The following is a 21,412-nucleotide window of genomic DNA, read 5'->3' as shown; positions in this document are numbered from 1 at the left end:
CTCCACTGACGAGCTGTTCCCCATCTCTCCCTATTCTCAGGCCTCACTATTCTCTGAGACACAATAATATTGAAATTAGGCCAATTAATAACCCTCTTAGTGGCCTCTAAGTGTTCAAGTGAAAGGAAGAGTTGCACGTCTCTCACTAAATCAAAAGCCAGAAATGATTAAGCTTAGTGAGGAAGGCACGTTGAATGCCGAGATAGACGAAAAGCTAGCCCTTTTGTGAACTTGGAAGCAGATTCCCCCAGAGCTTCCACAAAGGATTGAAGAGTCTCCCAACACGTAGATTTTGGTTTGGGGACTCGAAGCAGAGAAGCAGCTAAGCCCTATATTGTGCCTCAATTTCTGACTGACAGAAACTGAAATAATAAATTCACGTTAAAAAAAAAAAGTTGGGCCTTTTGCACCATACAAAGTTGTGAATGCAAAGGAAAGTTCTTGAAGGAAATTAAAAGTGCTACTCCAGTGAACACACCAATGATAAGAAAGTAAAACAGCTTTATTGCTGATATGGAAAAAGTTTAGTGGTCTGGCTAGATCAAACCAGCCACAACATTCCCTTAAGTCAAGGTTTAATCCAGTGCAAGGCCCTAACTCTCTTCAATTCTATGAAGGCTGAGAGAGGTGAGGACGCTGCAGAAGAAAAGTTTGAAGCTTACAGAGCTTGGTTCATGAGATTTAAGGAAAGAAGCCATCTCTATAACATAAAAGTACAGTGAAGCAGCAAGTTATCCAGAAGATCTAGCTCACTCAGATAATGAATGAAAGTGGCTACATCAAACAATAGATTTTTCAATGTAGACAAAACAGCCTTATATTGGAAGAAGACGCCCTCAGGACTTGCATAGCTAGAGAGAAGTCAACGCCTGGTTTCAAAGTTGCAGAGGACAGGCTGACTCTTGTCAGGGGCTAATGCAGCTGGTGACTTTAAGTTGAAACCAATGCTCATTTACCATCCCAAAATCCTAGGGCCATTCAGAATTATGTTAAATCTACTCTTCCTGTGTTCTTTCAATGAAAGAACAAAGCCTGGATGATGGCACATATGTTGACAAATGGTTTACTGAATATTTTAGGCCCATTGTTGAGACCTACTACTCAGAAAAAAAGATTCCTTTCAAAACACTACTGTTCTTTGACAATGCACCTGGTCATCCAAGAGCTCTGATCGAGAAGTACAATAAAATTTGTGTTGTTTTCGTGTCTGCTAACACAACACCCATTCTGTAGCCCATGGATCAAGGAGTCATTTTGACTTTCAAGTCTTATTATTTAAGAAATACATTTTGTGGGGGATGGGTATAACTCAGTGGTAGAGCATATGCTTAGCATGCATGAGATCGTGGGTTCAATCCCAACTACCTCTATTAAAAAATTTTTTTAAATTTAAAAAAAATAGGAAAAAAAAAGAAATACATTTCATAAGGCTGTAGCTGCCATAGATAGTGATTCCTCTGATGGATCTGGGCAAAGTGAACTGAAAACCTTCTGGAAAGGATTCACCAATCCAGATGCCATTAAGTACATTACTGATTTGTGGGAAGAGGTCAAAACGTCAACATTAACAGGAGTTTAGATGAAGATGATTCCAGCTCTCACAATGGCTTTGATGGGTTCAAGACTTCAGAGGAGGAAGTCTCTGCAGATGTGGTGGAAACAGCAGACTAGAATTAGAAGTGGAGCCTGAAGATGGGACTTAATTGCTGTAATCTCATGAAACTTGAAAAGATGAGGAGTTGCTTCTTACGGATGAGCAAAGAAAGCTGTTTCTTGAAATGGAACATAATCCTGGTAAAGGTGCTGTGGAGATTATTGAAATGACAACCAAAGATTTAGAATATTACATAAACTTAGTTGATAAACCAGCAGCAGAGTTTGAGAGGATTGACTCCAATTTTGAAAGAAATTCTATTGTGGGTAAAATGCTATCAAACAGCATTGCATGCTACAGAGAAATGGTTCATGGAAGGAAAAATCAATGGATGTGGCAAACTTCATTGTTGTCTTATTTTAAGAAATTGCCACAGCCACCCTAGTCCTCAGCAATCATCACCCTGGTCTGTCTGCAGCCATCAACATCAAGGTAGGACCCTCCACCAGCAAAAAGATTATTGTTCACTGAAGGCTCAGATGATGGTTAGCATTTTTTAGCAGTTAAGTATTTTTTAATTAAGGTCTGTACATTGTTTCTTAGATACAATGCTATTGCACACTTAGCAGACTACAGTATAGTGTAAACATAGGTTTTATATGCACTGAGAAACCAAAAAATTTGTGCAACTTGCTTTACCGTGATATTCGCTTTATTATGGTGGTCTGGAAGTGAACGTACAATATCTCTAAGGTATGCCCATGTTGTGACATTGCAGTTATGTCATTTTTTTTAAAAGGGTCCTTAATCTTTCATGATAATTTTTACTGATGAAATTATATGATGTCTGGGATTTGGAGAATGGGTAGAAACATAGATGAAACAAAATAGGCTGTGTGTTCATCACTGAAGCCAGGTTATGGGTATGTGATGATTCATTTTTCAAGTCTCTCTACTTTGGCATATGCTTAAAGTGTTCTATAAATTTCAAATATATTAAAGTTTGCTTAAAATCATAAAAAATGGAAAAAAAGGAACATCGAGTCTCATTGGTCTGTGCTCGTTGCAGATTCCTCACCAGCTGGTTATTACTTCCTCTGATATCATCATTATTTACAGCAGAGAAGACTTCTTAACCATGGATTTCTAGGGTTCCTATGAATGGGCTTCAGAAGATATGTGTGACTATGCTGTACACCAGAAATCAACATAACAGTGTAAACTGACTACACTTCAATTAAAAAAAAAAGAAAGTACATGTGAGTGTGCATTTTTCTTGGGAGAGGGTCCATAACTTTCACCAGATTCTCAGGGGAGCTTGTGACTCAGAAAAATATTAGAATCATGAGAACCACATTATATAAGTTTAGGAGAAAAAGGAAAGGAGGGAAGGAAAAAGAGAGGGAAAGAAGGTGAACTAGAGAAAAGACCCTGTTTCTGTATGTCCTCCTGGCTCATGACAGTGACTCACTACGTAAACGTGGACTGATTTAGGTTACCTACCTCAAAGATGAGGTAAGATAAAAAGAACTAAGGGGGTTAAATACACATTTTAAAAAAGCATTGAAATTGCAAGCACATCGTGAGAGAGAAAGCATTGTTATGAGCCCTGAAAAATGAATGAATTATAGCTGAATAGCAAAGCAGATTCTCACTTACAGTTAATGGACAAATTAAAAGGCAGGGGCAAGGCTGAGTCTTACATAATAGCCCCAGATCCTTGGAGCAGCCACGGAGGCTGCAGGGAAGGGGGAGCGCGGGCAGCGGAGCCAGCCTTGAGCCCTCTTGCACCTGCCTGTGCCTCCGCTCCGGACCTGTGGGGCAGCAGTCCTGCCAAACTCAACTCTGCCTCCTTTCCTGCAGTCAGTCTGACTTTTTCACCTCCAAAGACTCCTTTCATCTTTTTCCCCAATGACCCAGTGTTTTTGGATAACATCCTCCTACCCCACCCACCCAACAACAATAAAAAAGAGTCAAGTGTTTTATTGAGTTCTGACACACTTAACCATTTTTAAAGCAACAAATATAGAAGTGATTTCCCAGGTTTCTAAACAGCAAACTGAGGCACTACAATTAGTACTGGGAACAAATGTTTACTGAGCACTTACTGTGTACCTAGCACTGTGCTTTCCATATATTACCTCACTTAATCCTCACAACAGTCCTAAATCAAAGCTAAGATCGCACAAGAGCTAAGTGAGCTAGAAAGAACTCCGACTCAAGTGTGTCTGTATTAACATTCTATAACATATTAACATTATACACTAATATTGCCAAAAGCAAAGAACCTGGTTGTTTCAGAGGGCTCAGGTCACCTAGTCATGGATTAACGTCCACAGTGAGACTAGTTCAAGATCCACATGTTACCTTCTTAAGCGCTTAGACTCCAGAACCTTGTGCTTCATACTGCCTTTACTGACCAGAATTCCAGTAGTTCTCCATCTCCTTATTCACTTCCAACTTCCTCTTCAGCCAGAAAGCCCATGAATTCTGACCCCTTGTAGCCCCAGTCACTGACCCACAGACCCTCAACTCTCTAATGCCCTTGCTTTGACTTCCTCACTGAACGCAGACATCCTATAGGGAGAAAAAGGGGTTCCATGAGGATGTGTGCAGCTGCCCTAGACCTCTTCTCAGTGGCATGGGCAACTGAAAACCCACGAGCTTCCTATTCTGACCCTTCAGCAGTCTGCTAGGGGCCTAAAATTCCAAAGTGGCTCTGGTTTCTCAGTGATTTTTTTCGTTGAACCCCACTTGGAGTCACTCCTGCTCAGTACAGCTTACTAGTTAGCACACTGTGGTAGGCGGAATAATGGCCCCCAAAGGACTTGATCATCTTAATCCCTGGAACCTGTGAATGTATCACCTTACAACGGCAATGGGGAATTAAGGTTCCAGATGGAATTAGGGTTGCTAATCAGTAGATCTTAAAATAAAGAGATTATCTGGATTATCCAGTGGGCTCAACGCAATCACAAGAATCCCTAAAAGTAGAAGAGGGAGGCAGAAGAGTGGAGTCAGAGAATGAGGTTTAATGACAAAAGCAGGGTCTGAGAGATGCTATGTTGCTGGTTCTGACTACAGAGGAAGGGAACTGTGAGCCGAGGAATGCAGGCAGCCTCGTGAAGCTGAAGAAGTTAAGGAAACAGATACTTTCTTAGAGCCTCCAGAAAGAAACACAGCCCTGCCAACACTTTGATTTTAGCACAGTGCAATTTGTGCTGGACTTCTGAACTGCAGAACTGTAAGATGATCAATGTGTGCTGTTTAAGCCAATTAATGTGTGCTCATTTGTTATGGCACCAATAGACACTAATACAGACATTATGGCTTCCTAGCTACCAAGACCAGAGTAAACTTGTTACTACCATCCAGGAACCAACCAACCTCTCCATTATCTAACATTTGCTGCTGTTACCTAGCAGCAGATTTAGAACAAACACCTTGCTTTTCCGGGGCCTGATTTACCACCGTGGCAGGCTTCACTGGGAGCCCAGTCTACCTTGCCAAGGCAAACCATGAGCTAAGACAATTATCTATAAGTTCAGAAGGAAGTCCATTTGCAACCTGAATTGTCCCCAGCCCGCCTCAATTCTCTGCTTGGCAGGAAAGTCCCCACCTCTCCTACTGAAGCTCCCCAGTAAAGCTGGTAAGGCCAGGTAAAGAGAATGCTTACATGTTCCCCAATTCCCACTCAGGGTACGTTTAAGGTCTAGTATGTGTTGGGAGAGGATGGAGGAGTCGGATTGCACACTGCAACACAGTGAGAGGAGAAACTGCTAAGGGTGATAATTTTGTTCAGTGACACTCAGCAAACATATACTGACTGCTTCCCATGAACTGACCATGACCTTCAGAAAAGTTGACCCACTCTCTACGGAGCCATTCATTCACTCACTCAGCAAATATTTACTGAGCACCAACATGGGCCAAGGTCACTGAGCACTAGCATTCAGGTCTCCTTCAGGACTCTTGAGTTTTTCCAGATCCACTTTAAGACATGAAGTGTGACTCTCTTCCCATCCACCAAGCATCCCAATGATCACCCATTTACCAAGCATTTGTTGTTCTGAAGATTTCTGCAAAATTTCCTATTCTGAGCAGGCCTGATTCCTATACAAGCCTTGGTAATTGCCCAAATTCACTTGCTCCCCGCTCTGCACCCTCTCTGAACCTCCGTGCAGTTCCCAGCACCACTTGGCTCAAGTGCTGACTGTTACAATCTCTCCAGCCTTCTCTTCCAGAACTTCTTCTGCTCAGTTCTGAAAGTGTTGGTCAGGAGAAATTTGAAGCTATAAGATGTCCCCAGTTCCAGTCCAAACTAGGGGCCCTCCTTCAAGTTTTCTGATCTTTCTCCTCTATTGCTATTCCCTTTAAGAGCTCACCGACTCCTAAAATTGCAATAACCACCTCCAGAGACCTTGTCAAAATTCAATAACTCAGGCCTTCATTAACTCATCCTAAATTACACCAACAGCCTCCTAGCTGGCCTCCCTCATTCCAGTCTCTTCCCACTCTAATACATCCTTGTACACTCTGCCACACACATCTTCCCAAACACTTATAAGTCCTCATTCTGAGCCAGGCACTGGCCGAGGTGTCAAAGACACACGCTACATAGTGATTAAGCGCACGTTTTTTGGAGACGGGCAGCTCTGCCATTTACTAGAAGTTACTTAACCTCTCTACATCTTGGTTTCCTTATTTTTGAAAATAAAGATAATAAGGGCATGTAATTCTCAAGATTACTGAGAAGATTAAAGATTAAAGGAGAAGTGCATGGAAAGCACTTGGCACTGTACCTGGCACATGGCAAGCACTCGATAAAAGTTAACTCACATAAAGCATGTCAAAGGGAGCTGTCAGGTCAACAGCAGAGATGAGCATGTATATTCCACAAGTAAGGGATGGAAGAACTTGGTAGGTGCTGTGAGCAGAAAAGATGGAGTGAAATTTTTTTTATTGAAATACAGTTGACTTGGAATGTTGTGTTAGTTTCTGGTGTACTAAGTGATAAATTCTGATGGTGATATGAAGCCAAATCTTAAAGGTTAAAATGGATATTTTAGGTGGGGAGGAGGGGGAAAGTTTTCCAGTTAGAAGACCTGAGCAAAGGCCCAGTGGTATAGAAGGAAGAGCTTCTGTGTAATAAAGCAATGGCCATCTGAGGCTCTGTGCTAAAACTGACAAAACCATGAGCTCCTTAAGGAGAGGCACATTGGCTTTGGATACAGGAGAGTCATTCATTCGCTCAGCAACTGAGCACCTCTCCTATACCAGGCACTGTGCTAGAGGACAGGATTTTCTGCCTGGTCCCTGCTTTCTATTTGAAAAGACACTAAACAAGAAACCAAAGCAAGAACACTTCAGATATGTCATATATGCTATGAAGAAAATAAAACAGAATCATATGAAAGATAGTGACTGTGAATGAAGGTCAAGGAAGCCACTGAAGAGGTGACATGTGAGTTGAGTCAGGAGAAGGCCTAGGTGGAAAATGTCCATAGGAACGACAAGAACAAGGGTCCTGAGGCATGCAGGAGCCTGCCGTACTGAAGAAATAGGAAGATCACCAGTGCAGGAGTGCGTGGTGAGGGAATGGAGGAGACGCCATTGGGGAGGGTGGGCAGGGCCCTGATCACATGAAAGCTTGGCAGGCCATGGTAAGGAGTTTGGATTTTATTCTAAAATGTACTGGGAAGCCACTGAATGGTTTCAAGATAGAATATGCCATGATCTGATTTGTGTTTTGAAAAGCTCTCTCTGGCTGCCACGTGGAAAGTGGACTGTAGAAGGAAGAGCAAGAGAGAAAGCGGAGGGAACCGTTAAGAGCTAGCACAGCAGTCCAAACCAGAGAAAACAGCAGAGACTTAGGACATTTAAATGTGATGCCTGGAATCTCTGCATTAAGTTACACAATCTGCTCTGTTTGCAAGGTCCGTCTCCTCTCCACACAGCCCAGTTGGCACATAGGAGGATTAGTTAGTAATTTTCAATGAGATGATTGTGTCTCCCCCAAGTCACCCCCGTCTCACTTCCTCCTTCTACCCTTATTTCTTTTCCTCCCTATATCTCAAGTACCCATTTGCCCATCACCTGACTCAGCCTTTATGTTTCCACTCTCTCCTTTCATCTCTCCTCACCCTACCACCCAAGAAACTTTCATGAACTGGATGTAGAAGAGATAATTATTTTCTACCCTACTCCAGAAGCACTCAGGAATTATCAGTTTCACAGAGCATTCACAGGAGTCTGGGGGTTATTATGGTCTTGACAATACAACTGGAACACATTCTGCATGTTAAGGACACTGTCTCCTCACATCCATTCCAGCCTGTTCTCCCCACTGCAGCCAGAGAAATCTTTCAGGAGAATCTGACCATGATCTCATTGGCTCTCATTCTCTCTCGGTCTCTCTGTCTCTCTCTGCATGTTATAACCCCAGAGCATATCTCACACCATTCCCCTCATTGCTCCCTGTGGCTCCAGCTACACTGGCCTTCTTTCAGGTCTTCTAACCAGATCTACCCCCCTTCTGCTGTTCTCTTTATCTCCAGGCCCTTTGAGCTCTCTCTTCCCTCAGTTGACATTTATTCTTTAAATCTTGTCCCAAACTTTTTCCTTAGCAAAATCTTCTCTGTTCTGAGACCAAAGCTGGAACCACTGTGATACATACACACAGCACTGCGTATCTTTCTTTCTAAGCACTTACCACAGTTTACAATAATACATTTATTTGCATGATTACTTGATCAAAAATGATTATTCACACACACACACGCACACACTGAATGGGAAACTCAGCATGGTAAGAACATTGCCTATCTTTCTTTGCTCATCATTGTACCACAAATACAGATTGAATACTTAGTAGACCTTAGGAGGATTAGATATGGAAAGATTTTCCAAAATCTTAGATCTGGTTCTTTTTTTGATGGAGCAAGCAAAGAAGGAATTATGGATTTTCTAGTAGCAAACTATTACCAGGAAGAAGAGGAGTGACTCAGTGTCTGATACCCATTTTGCTACAAACTCAAGAGTTTTCTCTGCCTCTTTACAGAATCCAGCCTGACGTCAACATGGCACTTGTTTCAAAATCTATCATCCTTCTGAGAAGCTCCACCATTCTCTTCACAGCCCACCACTCCAGACTCAACCTCCCTTCAACACCTCTTTCCAGAGCAGCAACTATATCATCATCTGATGGGCACAGGAAAGGGGGAGTGAGAATTCAGTGGGCTACCACATACTGGTTGCCACACAATAAACATCATTTCACAAAGCCCTTTCACAAGAAGCACTTCATTTTGTCCTCAAAATCACCCTATGAGGTAAGCAAAACAGATATGATCATCCCCATTTTACTAGATGGGGAGATCGTAGTTCAAAGAGGCAAGTGACTTAACCTGAGGTCACAAAGCCTGTATGAGGCAGATGTAGGATTTGAACCTACAGTCTCTGACACCTAGTCCAGTGCTTTACCTTACATTAGCCACTCCAACAGTTGGGTTACCAGTTACTTAAACCTGGTTTACGCATTCCTTTAAATAAACACCTGTGACTGACCCCTCGACACTTCCCTACCCCTTTCCACTTCCCTATCCAGAACTTGCCAGTTGTCTGTGTAATGGGATGCACGGAAGCTGGTCACACTAACAGGGTTTAGGGTTTGGTCCCAGCCTGCAGTCTTTCCAGCTCTTCCTCTGAGACAGTGAGGAACCAGAAATTCCCAGAAATAAAAACACAAAGAGGAGACCTGCCCCTCCAGAGCAAGGTCCCTGGCTACCCTTTCTCCCACGTTCCAGCAGGACACAGCAAGGCCAGAAGCCAGCCTCTTTCCCAGCAAGGAGGACCCCAGGAGAACAGAGGTCACCGGCCGCGGGCCGTCAGGGCTCCTCAGCCCGCCACGCAAGGGATGCGGCAGTGACCCACCGGCTCTCGGGTTCGGCCCAAGGTCACCCTCTCGCAGCCCCGACCCAATCCTCGACCGCCCGGAGCGCCCCCTGGTGTCCCGGGCTGGTCTCCCCTCGCCCTCAGGGAGTGGCCTGTGGCGCCCCGGCTCGGGGGCAGAGGAAAGAGGGTGGGCAGAGGACGAGAAGGCTGAGCCCCGGGGAGGGGCGGGAGGCGGGGCCCTACCTGATAGCTGAGGACGCCGTCCGGCTCGTTACTCCCGGCCCGCATGGCGGAACCCAGCTTGGTCTCGCCCGCGGGCTCCAGGCCGAGCGTCAGCTGTCCACGCTCTCTGGTCGGGTTTGAGCGAATCGCCCAAGCGGCGACCCCTACCCTGGAGCCAACGGTCAACCATCAACCGCCGCCGCCTCCATAGCCACCGGCGCGCGAGGCTTCGCCGCAGCCAATCGGCGCGCGGCTTGTGCGGCCAATCAGGGCGCGGAGCACGGGAGGACGCTGTCCGGCGGTACCCGGGGCTACCAGGAGGAGGAGGAGGGAGCCCGGAGAGCCAACCGCTCCCGGGCTCGGTTGCCGTGGAAACCGCCTCCCTCCCTTCAGGGGCCTCTGGGCTCGAAGGTCCTTCAAACCGCTTGCTTGAAATTTAAAATCTCGTGCTTCTCTTTGCGGATGCACCTGGCCCTTGAAAACTGAGAAAGTGTCGGTTTTGTCTATCGTGATTTTATTCCTTAGGTAATGATTTTTAAATTCTGGGGAACCGTCCCTTGGTGTTGCAGAAGGAAAGTAACTGAGGATGAGGGGGAAAGGCCTTCTAAAATTGTTAATCCTCGAACTAGTGGCCAGATTAAAGAGCATTAAAGAGGAGCAGGCAGGCAGTGATCTGATCCCCTCCACAGACTCACTATAATTTAGGTCTTCTAACTAGGGTTCAGTTTGGCAATGAAAGGCACAGAGTTGAGCTAAGGCTGACTGTTGAAATAATTCCACAAAAAAATGCCTCCAACTTTTCTGAGAAATGATCTAAGCCAAATTATTTAACAACAAAAGAACTACTAATCTAAGGCAAGGTTAGAAAACCATAAGTAACACATGCAATTTGATTTGGGTTTAGAAAAAGAGAGACTGGACATAATCCAACCAGTCCTCTGTCCCCAAGAAGAGGAAAGGGGTCTTTTGCTTTATGTCCACTACCATGTCAGACTGTAGGCAAGCCCACATTATTAGAGGAAAAAGAACAACTGCAAATAAGTCTCAGCCTCCAAAGAAGCTACACTTGTGGAACATAGTCTGGTTGAGGCATGTTAGTTTCAACCCCTGTATACCATTCCTGGCATTAGTCCTGAAATTTGAAACAAGGTTGTTCTTCAGTGTCCTTGAGACAGAACCATATTTCTGATCTCCGGTTTAAGAGAGACTTGGTCCCATTTCTGAGCCTTAGTGTTCATTGCCACAGTCTCTACTGATCTCTTCACTAATCCTGTCCCCTGAGCCCCCCATTTTTGCCCATCAAAATCTTAAAAAATCAATCTCAAAGCCCATCTCTTCCAAGAAACCTTTCTTTATCCCATTCTCCCTAAAACCCCTAAGAGCTTTCATCACTCTTTCCTCTGAATCCTCATAGCACTTCATACCTTTCTTATAGCAGTTACCATGCTGTGCTTAAGTACTTTAATTATATGTTGACTTCAACTCACTATAAAATTTTTAAGTTTTTGAAGGCAATAAGTATTTCTCTTATGCCCTTTTGTGTACACCACAGAGCCTCAAAGAATACTGGGCACATAGAACACAGTTATAAATATATAAGTAGAACATAGTTATAAATAAATATAAATATATGTTATATAAGTATATATGAGTTATATAAGTATATATAATTTATAATTATATAAGTAAATATATGTGCTTTTAATTCAGTCTAACCAAAAACATATTGAATACTTATTAAGTACAAACCCAAATGGCACTGAAGATGCAGAGAAATCTAAAATAAAATATATATCTCCGGGGGGAGGGTATAGCGCAAGCGGTAGAGTGCATGCTTAGCATGCACAAGGTCCTGGGTTCAATCCCAGTACCTCCTCAAAAAAACAAAACAAAACAACAACAAAATAACAAATAAACCTAATTACCTTCCCCCGCCAAAAAAAACCCCAACATATCTCCAGGAGTATGGAGAAAACGGAACCATCCTACACTGTTGGTGGGAATGCAGTTTGGTGCAGCCATTATGAAAAACAGCATGGAGATTTCTCAGAACACTAAAAATAGACTTACCCTATAATCCAGCAATCCCACTTCTGGGCATATATCCAGAGGGAACTCTAATTCAAAAAGTTACATGCACTCCAATGTTCATAGCAGCATTATATACAATACCCAAGACATGGAAACAATCTAAATGTCCATCGACAGATGACTGGATAAAGATGTTGTGGCATAGTTATACAGTAGAATACTACTGAGCAATAAAAAAGAATAATGCCATTTGCAGTAACATGAATTGACCTAGGGATCATCATTCTAAGTGAAGTAAGCCAGAAAGAGAAAGAAAAGTATCATATGATATCACTCATATGTAGAATCTAAACAGAAAGAAAAAAAGAGAACACTAATGAACTCATCTACAAAATAGACTTGCAGACATAGTATCTTATGGTTACCAGGGTGGGGGAAGGGGTGGGAAGGGATAAATTTGGGAGTTTGAGATTTACAAATGTTAGCCACTATATATAAAAATAGATTAAAAAACAAATTCTGTATAGCACAAGATATTACAATATCTTGTAATAACCTTTAATGAAAAAGAATATGAAAATGAATATATGTGTGTATACGCATGACTAGGCCATTGTGCTGTATACCAGAAATTGACACATTATAACTGACTGTACTTCAATTAAAAAAAAAAAGAAATGAATACTAAGTAAAAAAAACATATCTCCAAAGGGCTTACAGTCTAATCAGGAAAACAGGATATATGTTAATATGAAGACAAGATAATAGAACATAAAACAAAAGACATGTGAGCAATACAGACAACAAAGATTATAAAAATTTAGAAGAGAAAATGATCTTTATGACTTTAAACACTTCAGGAACATAACATGGAGGATGTGGGTTTGGACTATATCGGAAAACAGTCCAGCTAAGGTAAGGAGACCAAGAAACTCAATTCTTGGGCAAAGACTTTAACACTAGGAATGCACATGACTCATTCAGGATAGCCATGATTTGGACCAAAGCAGAAAGTTATAGAGAAGAGCAGTGGGAAGTAAAAATTGTGGTAATACAAAGCTATGGCCAAATTAGACACAGCCAGCTAATTAGTTCAGACTTCTTTTTTTTTCCCCCTCTCTCTCTCATATAATAGTAAGTAGGACACTGCTGAAGACATTGGAGAACACCTCTATGCACCAGGACCTGGGTTTAGTGATGTAAATGCATTGGGTCATTTAATATTCTTAACACTCCATTATTTCTCCATTTCACTGGTAAGAACACTGAGTCTCAGTGAAGTTCATCAGCTTTCTCAAGGTCAAGTGGTCATTAAGCTGGGATTCAGGAATTTATTAATTCAGAACATATTTACTGATAATCTGTGTATTCAGCCCTGTGTTGGATTGTTAGGGAAACAGCAATAAGACCAACTGGGTCATGCCCTCTTGAGCCTTACAATCTAGTGGGGAGAGAGTAAACAAGTAAACAACAAGACAATTACAGGTTATAAGAGCTGCTGTGAAGTAAATTGTAAAGTTATGTGATAAAGTAATGGGCATGGGGATTAGGAGAGCTACTTTAGATGGGGCCGTCAGGGAGGGCTTCTCGGAGGAGGTGAGGAGAGCCTCGTCTGATGAGATGAGTCAAGGATGAGTATGTCTGATTCGAGAGTTCTTGGCCACTATGCAACACTATATAAGTGGTAGGATTACCAAAATCTGCCATTGAGGGCAAGATGGATTCGAAGGGAAACTTGAGGCAGGGGGTCATTTACACTGACTCTGGCAATGTGGTAATTCAAGAGGGGCCAAAGGTAATGACCAAAGGGAAGATTCTCCACTCCCTAGAAGCCAGGCCCCATGGCACCCTCATGGGAGTCAGCTGCGTGGGCAAGGCAGGGAGGGGAATGAGGAGGTAGAGGATTCCTGGGGGCTCTTGTAGGTCTGATTTTCCTCCAGTTCAAATGCGGAAAAAGTCAGTGCTTCTGGCCCTTGACTCCAGGGTCAAGAGCCCCATCTTCTGGTCTATTGTGCAAATTACAAAAGGAACTAGGCCATAGAGGCAGCCTCTAATGCTGCCTGAGGCAGCTGGTATCTGGGGCGCTGCAGGAGACAGGCTCTCCTTTCCCAGGGCTGTTTTGGTCTCTCCTTCCCAAAGGAGGCTGGCTTACTTGGCTCCAGGCTCTAGGCTCCCAGTCTCTACTCCCCTACACTGCTTGGAAAAGTACAAATATGCAGTTCTCAGTCTGGCCAGCAAACAGGTGCTGGAGGAGCTGGAAGGAGGATCTTCAGCCAAGGACACCACCTCACACTTATTTTTCCAAAGAAAGCAGAAAGAGGGGAGGGTATAGCTCAGTGGAAGAGTGAGTGCTTAACATGCACAAGGTCCTGGGTTCAATCCCCAGTACCTCTTAAGTAAACCTAATTACCTCCCTCCCAAAAAAAAGAAAGAAGAAGAAAAGGAAAAACTAGCAGAACAGAACTCAGAACCTTTTTCTTCTTCTTTTTTTTTTTAGTTGAAGTATAGTTGATTTACAATGTTGTTAGTTTCTGATGTAATCAGAACTCAGAACACTGAGAGGCCTGCACAGGATGCTTGGCCTAGGAGGAGGCATAAAGTGGGCAGGAAAATGCAAAATATAAATAGAGACAGAGACCACACACACAGAGAAGCGAGGAGGCGTGCTACATGGATGACCTCAATCCTTGCAGCAACTCTATAAGTTATGTTCTATCATCCCATTTTACAGATGAGAAAACTGAAGACTGAGGCTTAGAGATATAACTTTCCCCAGTTCACATAGCCAGCCCAGTTCATAAATGGAGACACTGAACTCTAAGCTCAGATCTGTCTGCTTTCAGAGTACACACGAACCACCTACTGCCTCCCACGGGGCTGCCTGGGGCTTTTGTCCTTCGCTCATTTTTATAGGTTCCACCTTCTTTTCATGGCTTCCCAATGTGACTATCCTTCCAGGTTTTGCCTCTAGATCCTTCCCTTCTCTAATACCAGTGGTTCTTAAACTTTGGTGGGGAAAGGGTAGCTCTTGAACCCACCAAGGACATGATAAAATCAATGGGACTCTCTTGTCAGGTAGGTAGACAAAGCCCCAGATTTTCCATATCATTGTAAGGATGTGTTTGCAGCCTGCCCAGGGAAGCACTAGGCACCTTACACGTATTATTTTTAAATATTGGCTGGAAAACTTTGAAATTCTTTTATTGGGAGACAAAAAGGTGAGGCACGAGAGCTTCAAAAGTTCTGAGAAAATATTCTCACATAATTGCAACTAATTTTTCCATCAAAAGCATCTTAATTTCTCCATCAATTTACCATATTTCCTTGCCCTGTTTAAACTGTCAAACTGCTCTGCCAGGGCAGAGGTTCTAGTCTTTAACTGCCATTAGGTAGCTTCCAATTCCCAGCTGTATCTTATACCTGATTTTGTTTCTCCCCCTTCCTCTTAATTATACATCTCAAACCAAGGAAAGGTTGGAGGAAAAGACGTCAGAATCCGAGGAAAGACTTAATTGGGGCTTGTTGTGCTATATCGTCTGGGAGAATTTCCTGTGAAGGGAGTGGGGAGCGGGAGAGAGACACCATTCTTTGTCATGTTGAAAAGGTTATGCAGGTGCATTATATGCCTTCAGCCCTCGCCAAGTCACCGCATATCTAAAGAGACTACAGAATACAATTTTCTTTGTTCACAGCATGCTGCCAGCCTGGGACACTACACATCATAGGGAAGCACAATGAAATGCCACAAAAACTAGCTCTTGACTGGGAAAATCACTCCCCCTCCATTCGTCACCATCCACTTCCTCCATAGAAACTGCCAGGACTGTAGTCATTTACATCTTGCTCCAGACTAAGTATGGCTCTGGTAGATAGAACCCACATAAAATGGCAAAAACCTACTTTCCACTTTCTCTGGAGTCTCAACTGAGGTATTTGGACAGAGGCAGAGGGAAAGGGCTTATAGAGGAATCAGGACAAAACAGGAAAACAGATCTCTGAGGAAATGAAGCTTTGGGCTTTCCAGATTCAGCTGGAAAACCATTCAGTAATTTAGGAGAAACAGCTGTTAACCAAGGACCACTTGTCAAGTCCTTGATATCAGATTTGAACACATTTGTGTTCATTAAATACATGTATCTTACCCGATTCTAACCGAGCCTAGCCCTGCTTAGAAATCGGGTCGGTTTACAGTGGTTTAACTGCACCTCTTACCTTCTCGGGGATAAGACCTCTTGAGCTTGTTATCCTGAGCAGGGGCATTCTTACTTCCCCTTGAGCCAGTAGACCCAGGATATCTGTAAGCTGGCAGCAAATTCAATACCTCCCATCTGGATAATTCTAGACACTCAACTTTTTTATCACCTTATCTCATTTCTCTCCAGTGGGTCCGTAAATGTACACAGGACATTTCACAGACCAGAAAGCTGAAATGTGCCTCAAATAAGGACTTGCCCAAGCCAGTTAATAGCAGAGCTAGGTCCAGAACCAGTCATGCTTTCCACTTCATTGTGTGGGTTCCTAGAAATAAAATTTCCATTCAGCTGCTTCCTGCATAAAGTTAAACTGGCTTCAATTGAACAGTGAATTGTGAATCTCCCTTAGAATTGACATCAATTCCCCACAGCAGAAACCAAGGGTTTCTCCTCTGTTACCCTTTCCCATCAGATTACAGTTTCATATAATTTCCACTTTGGAAAGCTTGTCAGTGATACCCATTCATTAGTTTACTGAACAAATGCTTATGAAGTTCTGAATATAACTATTACTGCTTCTTATCTTTAGAAGCACATTATCTGACATAGATATAAATTCAACCCAAGCTACTCTTACTCCCAGTGAAACACCCCTTTTATTTTGCAGTTAATAAAAAAAAAGAAAAGAGATTCAGACATTTGGGCTGAGGCAAAAGGAAATAGACATAGAAATTGAATGTATTTCACAGATTTATCTTTGTCTACCTCTCTTTCACAGATTTATCTTTTTCTACCTCTATTCTTTTGCCAGATTGAAAAGGTCAACCTCCTTTTTAAAGAAGGCAGAGTTTCTCTGATCCTTTCTTATATAAGAAAGAGTATTTGCTGGATTAACCAAGAATAACTGGGGCTATAAGATGGTCAGTCAATGAAGAGCAGAGAAAAAAATCCCATCTTAAAAAATATATAGGAACAATCAGCTTTGCTTGGTGTAGGCAAAATGAATGAGGGCCATTACAGTTTGGTTATAACCTATATATCAGTTGGGGTCTCCCCAGAACTTCTTGTCTGTGTCCTCTAGGAATTGTTGGAAGAGACTTGAAAGTCCTATAAACCAATTTTCCATCCAACACCGTTCCCTTCCACAGTATCCCAGAGATGGGGGTCATCTAATTTCCCTGCATATTTCCAGTGACATAGAACTTACTGCTGAATAAAGCCAGTAGCCCCATTCCAGGCTCAGTTTGCCTCCTTGAAACTTCCACTCTTTATTCCAAATGCTTGCCTCTGTAGTTCCAAAGGAAAAATCTGCTTATTCTTCCACAAGACGGACCTTCAAACTTGTAGCCAGTTATGATATCCTCCTTTGCTCTTGTCTTCCTGGGAAGATGGATTACTGTCTCCAGCAAGCCACTTGCATCGCTGGATCCTAGTGATTCTGAAACCACTAGAACTTCCAGCAGTGAAATACAGAATTTTAAGAGACTCCCACCATGGTTAATTTTTGAATTGTGATCATGGTTTGTGGTTATATATGAGATAATTCTTAGTCTTAGGAGATGCACACTGCAGTGGTGAGGGATAGAGTATCATGATGTCCACAATTTACTTTCAAATGATATAACAGTATAGATATGGAAATAAACAGATATGCACTGAGAGAGAAATGACAAGATGTTAACAATCATGGAATCTAGCAGAAGCTTTACAGATGTTCATTGTCCTTTTTTTTTAATTTTTTTCATTTGTGAATTTTTTGCTGCATTTTTATTTTATTTGGGGAGGTGGGGTAATTAGGTATCTTTGTTTGTTTGTTTGTTTGTTTGTTTGTTTGTTTGTTTTAACGGAGGCACTAGTAATTGAACCCAGGACTTCATGCATCCTAAACACAAACTCTATACCTTACCCCATTGTCCTTGTTTTTCATCTTCTTTCTATGTTTGAAATTTTTCATAATTAAAAGTTGGGAAATAGAGGGCCAAAAAAGGTGGGAGATGAAAGTGAAATAAAGACATTTTCAAAATTACAAATAATCAAACAAAAAAAGACCTCCATCAAACAGGCAAATTCCCAGTCCAGTGGGCACTGCATCAGGACATCTCCTGCCTCAAACTGGCCAAATGCTAAAAGCACCAATTGTCCCAAAATATAACAGTCATACCTAAATAAAGCAAGATGACTCAGAAGGTTTGAAAGATAAAGGGTAGATAAATACTTTTGCAAGAGAAAAGTATGCCAGCCGAAAGAAAGGAACGAAGGCAGGAAAGAAAGAAAGAAAATCTGTCATGATCTTACATCTGGTAATACAGGTTTCAAGGCATAAATTATAGGCACTTTATAACAATAAACATTTACTTTACAATGAAGACATAAGAAATATTTATTCAACCAAAGAACATAACAACAAAAATAAAAGTTTACGGGGAACACAAGGAAGAATATGACACACATATTATGAGAAGAATTTATTTTATCTCTCTCAGCCTGCACCAGAATAAGACAAAAAAGAAGTAGAGATACACACTTGAGTAACATTACTGATATATGATTGATCTAATTGATATATTAAACTCTATAAAAACAAAGAGTATATTTTTTCAAGGGCGTACAGAATATTCATCAAAATTGATACCAAAAGAAAACAGAATAAATTCTACTGAGTAAAAGACATTCTAATATCTTAATATAATAAAACTTGAAATCAGTAACAACAAAAAAATTTTTAATTCTACTGAATGGAATTTTTTAAACAAGTAATTTATTCATAAGAAAAGGAAATTAAAACTGAAACTGCAGAAGACCGGAACCAAAAATATTTTATAGCTTTAAATAATTACACATAAATACGAAAATAAAAGAATTAAGCATCCAACTCAAGAAGTTAGGAAAAGAGCCACAAAACAACTAGAGGCTTTCTAAAGATAAAAGAAGAAATTTTTAAATGAGAAAATAGAAAAACAATAGAACTTACTGCATTTGACAAATTCCAGCATCCATTCATAATAAAAATTTCTCAACAAATTTGGTATGGGGGAACATACCTCAACATAATAAAGGCCATTTATGACAAACCCACAGCTAACACATACTCAATGGTGAAAAGCTGAAAGATTTTCCTTTAAGATAAAGAGTAAGACAAGGACATCTACTCTTGACATTTCTATTTAACATAGTATGGGAAGTCCTAGGCACAGCAATCAGAAAAGGAAAAGGAGTAAAAAACATCCAGATTGGAAGGAAAGAAATAAAACTGTCACTATTTGCAAATGACATAATACTATACATAGAAAATCTTAAAGACGTCACCAAAAAACTATTAGAAACAATAAATTAATTCAGTAAATTTGCAGAATACAAGATTAATATACAGAAGTCTGTTGCATTTCTATACACTGATAATGAACAATCAGAAAGAGAAGGCAAAATAACAATCCCATTTACAATCGCATCAATAAGAATAGAATACCTAGGAATAAATTTAGCCAAGGAAGTGCAAGACCTATACTCTGAAAATCATAAGACACTGATGAAGGAAACAGAAGACAATATAAATAAATCGAATGATATCGCACGTTCATGGGTTGGAAGAATTAATATTGTTAAAATGTCCATACTACCCAAAGCACCTACAGATTTAATGCAGTCCCTCTCAAAATACCCATGACATTTTTCACAGAACTAAAACAAATAATCCTAAAATGTGCATGGAATCATAAAAGACCCCGAATAGCCAAAGCGATCTTGAGAAACAAGAACAAAGCTGGAGGTATCACGCTCCCTGACTTCAGGTGACACTACAAAGCCACAGTAATCAAAACAGTAGTGGCACAAAAAAAGACACACAGATAAATGGAACAAATTAGAGATCCCAGAAGTAAATCCATGCAATTAATCTATGACAAAGTAGGCAAGAATACACAATGAGGAAAAGACAGTCTCTAAAATAAGTAGTGTTGGGGAAACTGGACAAGGTACATGTAAAAGAATGAAATTAGAATATTTTCCCACACTATATACAAAAATAAAATAAAAATAGATTGAAGACTTAAATGTAAGACCTGAAACCGTAAAACTCCTAGAAGAAAACATAGGCAGTACACACTTTGACATGAGTCTTAGCAATATTTTTTTGGATCTGTCTCCTCAGGCAAGAGATGGAAGAGCAAAAATAAACAAATGGGACCCAATCAAACTTAAAATCTTTTGCACAGTTTGAAGGAAACCATCAAGAAAGTGAAAGGGCAACCTACTGAATATGCAAAGATATATGCAAAAGATATCTGGCAAGGGGTTAATATCCAAAGGGGCATACTGATGGCCAACAAGCACATAAAAATATGCTCAATATCACTAATCATCAGGGAAACTCAAATCAAAACCACAATGAGATATCACCTCACCCCTAGCAGAATGGCTATCATCAAAATGACAAAAAAAAAAAAAAAAAATAGTAACAAGTGTGGGGGGTGTGGAGAAAAGGGAAACCTTGGGCACTGTTGATGCGAATGTAAATTTGTGCAGCCACTATGGAAAACAGTATAGAGATTTCTCAAAAAATGAAGAATAAAACTACCATATAATCCAGCAATTCCACTTCTGGGCATATATCCACTATCTGGAAGAAATATCTGCATCCCATGTTTACTGCAGCGTTATTCACAATAGTCAAGACATGGAAACAACCTAAGTGTCCATCAGCAGATGAATGGAAAAGAACAGGTGATGTGTACACCCATGGAAACACACACACACACACACACACACACACACACACACACACACACACAGAGGAATATCATTTAGCCATAAAAAAGAAGGAAATCCTGCCATTTGCAATATGGATGGACCTTAGGGCATTATGCTAAGTGAAATGGCTTACAGAGAAAGACAAGTTCTGTATAGCATCACTTATAAGTGGAATATAAAAAAGCCAAACTCATAAAAACACAGAGTAGAATGGTGGTTGCCAGGGGCTGGTGGGTGGGGAAATGGGAACATGTTGGTCAAAAAGTACAAATTTCCAGTCATAAGATAAATGAGTTCTGGGGAATAAGTACAGCATGGTGACTATAGTTAACAATACTGCATTACATGCTTGAAAGTTATGTGATATAATGGATACATTATTGTGGTAATCGTTTCACAATATATACATGTATCAAATCATCAGGTTGCATACCTTAAACTTACACTGTGGTATGTCAATTATATCTCAATTAATCTGGGGAAACATATATTCACAACTAAGCCTTTGGGGGGAAAAAAAGGTAAACCATCAGGTAACCAAACCATAGTGTGGGGAGAGGCAGGTAAGGGGAAAAATCAGAAATGCATAAAAAAGAAAAAATAATAAGAAAGAGAAGGAGGAGGAGCAGGAGGAGGAGGAAGGGGGAGGGGAAGAAGAAGAAGAAGGAGGAGGAGGAGGAGGGAGGAAGAGGAAATAACCTCATTGATGCAAAGAAAATTTACTCAATTCTGC

General features: G+C 41.2%; 1 protein-coding gene across 4 annotated transcripts in view; it reads right to left on the bottom strand.

The window, feature by feature from the left end:
• Positions 1-21,412, bottom strand: part of SLC4A8 (solute carrier family 4 member 8) — an 84,961-nt gene that overhangs the window by 58,923 nt on the left and 4,626 nt on the right. The window contains exon 1 of one of the 4 annotated variants that reach the window (XM_032492815.1): positions 9,731-9,941. The exons of 1 other annotated variant lie outside the window; for it this stretch is intronic. In XM_032492815.1, the coding sequence (XP_032348706.1) occupies positions 9,731-9,775 (45 nt within the window). In that variant the 5' untranslated portion in view covers positions 9,776-9,941. Of the gene's footprint in view, positions 1-9,730; positions 9,942-21,412 lie in introns of those variants that run through there. 2 more of the 4 variants (XM_014565797.2, XM_006192431.3) reach the window with 2 other exon arrangements.

The sequence above is a fragment of the Camelus ferus genome, chromosome 12, assembly GCF_009834535.1.
Source record: "Camelus ferus isolate YT-003-E chromosome 12, BCGSAC_Cfer_1.0, whole genome shotgun sequence".
Classification (NCBI taxonomy): domain Eukaryota; kingdom Metazoa; phylum Chordata; class Mammalia; order Artiodactyla; family Camelidae; genus Camelus; species Camelus ferus.
The sequence above is the reverse complement of the archived record's forward strand: the minus strand, read 5'-3'. Positions and strand labels throughout refer to the sequence as shown.